General features: G+C 38.9%; 1 protein-coding gene across 1 annotated transcript; it reads right to left on the bottom strand.

Annotated features, from left to right (window-relative positions):
- Positions 1–1,813: 1,813 nt before the first annotated feature.
- On the bottom strand, positions 1,814–3,095 carry LOC133031296 (uncharacterized). The gene is made up of 4 exons (XM_061104775.1): positions 2,898–3,095; positions 2,483–2,621; positions 2,095–2,177; positions 1,814–1,936 (listed from the first exon to the last, which is right to left on the bottom strand). The coding sequence occupies exons 1-4, from the start codon at positions 3,093–3,095 to the stop codon at positions 1,814–1,816; spliced, it is 543 nt and encodes a 180-aa protein (XP_060960758.1).
- Positions 3,096–6,243: the final 3,148 nt, after the last annotated feature.

Here is a 6,243-nt window from a genome sequence, read left to right as displayed (position 1 = left end):
TATCCAATATAATGGACTTCGGAGCCCCATGTAACCTCACTATTTCTTTAACATATAGATCTGCATATTGATCCACAGTAAAGGTTGTTTTCACTAGTAGAAAATGTGCAAACTTAGTAAATCAATCCACCATAACCCAATTGAATTGAACATCCCCGTGGTTTTAGGTAACCCAACCACAAAATCCATGGTGACATCTTCCCATTTCCATTCAGGAAGAGTCAGAGGTTGCAATAACCCAGCAAGTCTCTGGTGTTCAACCTTAATCTGCTAACAAGTCAAACACCGGGATACAAATTCTACCACATCCTTCTTCCTTCCGCACCACCAGTAGAAGGGTTTTAAATCCTGATACATTTTGGTATTGATAGGATGCAATGAATAAGGAGTGGTATGAGCTTCCTTGAGAATCTCATTTCTAAGTTCTACATTGCTTGGAACACAAACCCTAGTTTTATACAACATCATCCCATTACCTGACACTGAAAGTCTTTAGCTTGACTAGCTAAAACCTCTTCTCGGATCTTTACTAATTCTGGATCAGTTAATTGAGCAGCTTTAATTCCGTCTAATAGATCAGATTGTAATGTCAAATTATTAAGTTTGCCTACAACAAACTCAATATCTGATCTGACCATGTCGTATGCTTGCAGGGGTAAAATCATGATCATGCTAGATACTTACCCGGGACCCTTTTTGCTCAGGGCATTTGCCACCACATCAGCTTTCTCGGGATGGTAAAGGATTTTACAATCATAGTCCTTGACCAATTCCAACCACTACCTCTGCCTCATATTCAAATCTTTTTGAGTAAAAAAATATTTGAGGCTTTTGTGATTGGTGTAAATCTCACACTTTTCTCCGTAGAGATAATGCCACCGAATCTTCAAAGTAAAAACTACCGTGGCAAGTTTTAAATTGTGAGTTGGGTATCACTCTTCATACTCCACTGTTCATACTCCTTTAACTGGCGGGACACATAAATGATAACCATATTTGCTTGCATCAAAACACATCCCAGACTATGTCTGGATGTATTACAATAAACTTTATCAGATGGTAACGCTAACACCAAAGCTATAGTCAACTGCTGTTTTAGTTCGTAAAAGCTTGCTTCACACTTGTCTATCCATAGAAACTGCTAATTCTTACAAAATCCCTCAACAAACTGACGATACTAACTAGCTAAACCCATAAAACTTCTGACTTCTATAACTATTTTTGGTCTCGGCCAATCCCTGACAGATTCAATCTTCCCTGGATCAACCTTGATCCCTTCCTTACTGACAATGTGTCCAAGAAAAGACACCTCGGATAGCCAAAATTCACACTTTTTAAACTTGGCATACATTTTATGTTCTCATAATCGCTGTGGAACCATCCAGAGGTGTTGCTCATGCTCTGCTTCTGATGTAGAGTACACAAGGATGTTGTCAATAAATACTAAAACAAATATCGAGGAAATCCTTGAATACCATATTCATCAAATCCATAAAAGCTGCTGGAGTGTTGGTTAGTCCAAAAGACATAACCAAAAATTCATAATGCCCATACCTAGTGCGGAAAGTACTCTTTGGAATGTACTCCTCTCGAATTCTCAATTGATGATAGCCCAATTGGAGATCAATCTTAGAAAAGACCGTTTTCCCCTGAAGCTGATCGAACATGTTGTCGATCCTAGGTAAAGGATACTTAGTCATGATAGTCAATTTATTTAGCTCTCGGTAGTCAATGCACATACGTAGGGATCTGTCTTTCTTCTTAACAAACAACACGGGAGCTCCCCAGGGTGACAAACTAGGTCGTGAAAATGCTAGGTCAACCATCCCTTGAGCTGAATCTTCAATTCGTTAAGCTCTACCAGAGCCATTCTATAAGGTGCTTTAGAAACTAAAACTGCTCCAGGTGCTAAATCAATAACAAAATCTATTTCTTGCTGTGGTGGTAAACCCAGAAGTTCATCGAGAAACACATCTAAAAATTCCCAAACCACTCTGATTTCCTATGGCCAAATTGATTCCGGCCGTGTGGTATCCAATACCACTGCCAAAAACCTAGGCATCCATCTTATAAAATTTTTTTAGCTTTTAATACCGAGATTACTGGAATCGGAGATCCTAAAACTGATCCCACAAACACAAATGGCTCCTCGCCTTTGGTTGGAAGATCACCATTATCTGCTTACAATCAATGCTAGTAGAATATTTGGACAAGAAATCCATTCCAAATATGATATCGAAATCCGCTAAGTCCAATTCTACTAAATCAGCACTCAACTCCCTATCCTCAATTTTGATCGGCATAGACCTAACCCACCTTTTGGAGATAACTAATTCTTTGCTAGGCAGTAGGGTTCCAAACCCTTTATCATAACTATCAAACGGTCTGCCCAATTTATCGAAAATTCTGGCCTCCACATATGAATGAGTTTCCTCAGAATCAAATAACACAGAGAAATAAGAGTTATTGACTGAGAGCTGACCTATAACAACTGAAGGACTAGCTTCTGCATCAGCCTGAGTAAGAGCAAAAATCCTTGTTGGAGCGGGCTTTGCTGCTGTCTTCTGTTCTTCTTTCTTGAGTTGTGGGTAATCTCTCTTGTAGTGTCCAAACAAACCACACTAGAAACATCCTTGCCCTTTACACTCACCCAAATGATGCTTCTTACGATTGGGACATTCCTGGTAAGTGTATCAGTTTTCGGAACCACCTTGACGGTTTCTAGGACCTTGGTTCCCTCGAAACCTCTTATTCTGATTTGAGCCACAATGTGCAGATGGTGCCTTTCTCTTTTGATTAGTGGTCAAGCCACTACTACCCCTAACATAACCAGAGGTAGGAGGAGTAGTGGCTCCACCAACAACTTGTGTCCCTCAGGACTCCTTGATGCACAAAACTGCGCCCTTAGCTCGCTGTGCTTTTCCCACCATATCAGCATACGTGGTGTTATCATCAGTTGTGATCATCAGGTCGTGTTTGATTTTGGGATTCAACCCATCCAGATACTTTTCTTTCTTACTGAAGTCGATTGGCACAATTCCCAAGGCCAACCTAGCCAACCTCTTTAACTGGGTTGTATACTCAATAACAGTCATATTTTATTTCTAAGTCAGCTGAGTCAATTCTTTTCTCTTTGCACTTCTGACTGCCTCGTTATAATACTTTGCATTAAACAATTCCTGAAACTCTTCCCTGGTAATGGTAATGACATCCCGAGTAAGAGCCACCATATCGCACTAGACTAGGGCATCTTCCTAGAATCAGAATGTGGCACGAGCCACTCTGTCGTTACTGGTGACACCCATAAAATTCAAAATCCGTGTAATAATAGTCAACCATTATTCGGCTTTCATCACATCTGGACCTCCCAGAAAGACTAGAGGTGCCTGCTAGGGCTGAACATTTAGACCTGTAAACCCGAAAACCCGCCCACCCGCCCCGACCTGCTGCCAAAAAATTGAAAAATAAAAAACCCGTATGGTCGGGTCGGATCTAACCCGAAAGTGCTCCACATGGGTGTCGGGTTCGAATTTTAAAGTAAGACAAATATAATTTCGGGTGTAAATCTGAAACCCAAAAATTAAGCACATTTTCGTGCTAGCTACTAGGAAAGTCAAAAGACATATACTTTTTATTTATTTTAAAATTGGAAAGTGTGAGAGAGAGGTTGTGGCTGTCTTTTCAGTTTTCACCTCTGTCACCTAATAAATATTACATACCACGTGGGCATTTATGTCACATATACCTTTTCATATCATCTGCCAATGCCATGACTATCAGTCTCTCTCTCTCTTTTCTTTCCCAAAAAAATATAATCCTATTTAGGGCTTAACATTTAGACCCGTAAACCCGAAAACCCGCCCACCCGCCCCGACCCGCTGCAAAAAAAAAACCGAAAAATTAAAACCCGTATGGTCGAGTCAGATCTAACCCGAAAGTGCTCAACACGGGTGTCGGGTTCGGATTTTAAAGTAAGACAAATATAATTTCGGGTGTAAATCTGAAACCCAAAAATTAAGCACATTTTCGTGCTAGCTGCTAGGAAAGTCAAAAGACATATACTTTTTATTTATTTTAAAATTGGAAAGTGTGAGAGAGAGGCTGTGGCTGTCTTTTCAGTTTTCACCTCTGTCACCTAATAAATATTACATACCACGTGGGAATTTATGTCCCATATACCTTTTCATATCATCTGCCAATGCCATGACTATCAGTCTGTCTCTCTCTTTTCTTTCCCAAAAAAATATAATCCTATTCAAATACAAACAAAGCTGTTTTGTTTTACTTTTTATTTTTTTTATTTTACTTTCATCAAAATAAAAATAAAAAATATTATTAGTTGTACTTTTTATATCATACTGAAATATGCACAGAACTATTTTCTTTATTTTTTTTTACAGTGCTCCAGAAATAAACTTAAATTGTACACTGCACAATTCTTTTATGCAAGTATTGATTCGGGTGTTAATCCAAATCTGACCACAGCAAACCCGGCATACCCGACCCAAAACCCGTCGAACCTGACCGCCCAAAAATCGGGTTCGGTTGCACTTTTTTAATATCCGAAACTCGAAAACCCGAACTTGACCATCCGAAAACCCAAAAATTCGATCCGTGTGCACCCCTAATCCTATTCAAATACAAACAAAGCTGTTTTGTTTTACTTTCTATTTTTTTTTATTTTACTTTGATCAAAATAAAAATAAAAAATATTATTAGTTGTAATTTTTATATCACACTGAAATATGCACACAACTATTTGCTTTACTTTTTTTTACAGTGCTCCAGAAATATATTTAAATTGTACACTGCACAATTCTTTTATGCAATTATTCATTCGGGTGTTAATCCAAATCCGACCACAGCAAACCCGACCCGAAACCCGCCGAACCCGATCGCCCAAAAATCGGGTTCGGTTGCACTTTTTTAATATTTAAAACCCGAAAACCCGAAGCCGACCATCCGAAAACCTAAAAATCCGACCCGTGTGCACCCCTAGTTCCTCTTGCAGAACTTTTCGTACAGTGGTTCCATTCAATTCACAACAGCAACCGGCCCTGCCTGCATAGCAGAGGCAGGAGCCACCTGCTTTTTAGGAGCAGGCATTGTAGGAACACCCTGCTGCGTTAGACGTTTGATTTCTTTGTTTTGTTCATTAATTCTGGCTTGCATTGCTGCAAACCTATTTTCCCAATCCTGGGCAGCCTGCGATGGGTTAACATCTCCCCAACCGTGTGCCCTGCCTCTTGGGGCTCTACCTCAGCCACGAATATTCGGGGAAACTGAACTCCCTGACCACCACTGGATCCGACCGAGTTTTTCTGGCTTCTCGTGTTTCGCTAGGTATCCATTCTAATCATCATTAGAGATAAGCTCAACTCACGGCTCAGTATGCCTTTATTGCTTTAGTAGTTTATTTTATTAGTATGTTTTTTAAAAAAAAGCCTAATAGGAAGCATGTTAGTAGCTTGATGGCTGAATAGGGGCATGTTTTAAACTTTTAAATAAGCGATAATTATTAAATTATTCTTGATCGCGATAATTATTCCATGGGAGTAAGGGCCCAACAGAGGCTTGAAGCGGGGGCGTTACAGGGGGTAACGTATAAAAGAACACCAGGAAGAGTAGTGGTATTACTAAGGTGAAGAAGATTACCTAAATTACTTAAGGTAATACGGTAATGATGGAGAGTACTTTATAATTGGCTGGATAGTCAATGTCATATATAAGGATACCATTAAAATTTTGAGAAATGATTCCTTTATTAAGCAATTATGGAAAGACATTCTAACCTAGAATGGGAAAAAGCTTATGAATTGAGATGCAATTTATTGAACATGTAATTGAGTGATTGGTGAATGTTAGATCACAAAGTAGGTTGTTTATTGAACAACGAGCTATATAATTGAGTGTAAAATAAGTTTTAATGTGGTTGGCCAAGTATGGAGATAGTGATGATTGCAAGGAAGCAATGGTAGCATATGAACCAGGGAGTAGAACCTTAGTGGTAATGATGGAAAAAAGAACACGAGAGTCTTAGATGTTGATGAATCATCATCATCAATGGGAGACTCACTATAAGTTGGTATGGTAATTCGTACCAAGGGGTTATCAATAAAACAAAGAATATACTTGAGGTATGTATATTTCTGGATGTGTTTGAATAGATTACCAAGATTTCTACCAAACAAAAAAAAGAAAAAAAGAAAAGAAATTTTAGGATCAAGGAATGATCTTAAATTA

This window comes from Cannabis sativa, chromosome 9, assembly GCF_029168945.1.
Source record: "Cannabis sativa cultivar Pink pepper isolate KNU-18-1 chromosome 9, ASM2916894v1, whole genome shotgun sequence".
NCBI lineage: Eukaryota > Viridiplantae > Streptophyta > Magnoliopsida > Rosales > Cannabaceae > Cannabis > Cannabis sativa.
This window is presented reverse-complemented; position numbering and strand designations above follow the sequence as displayed.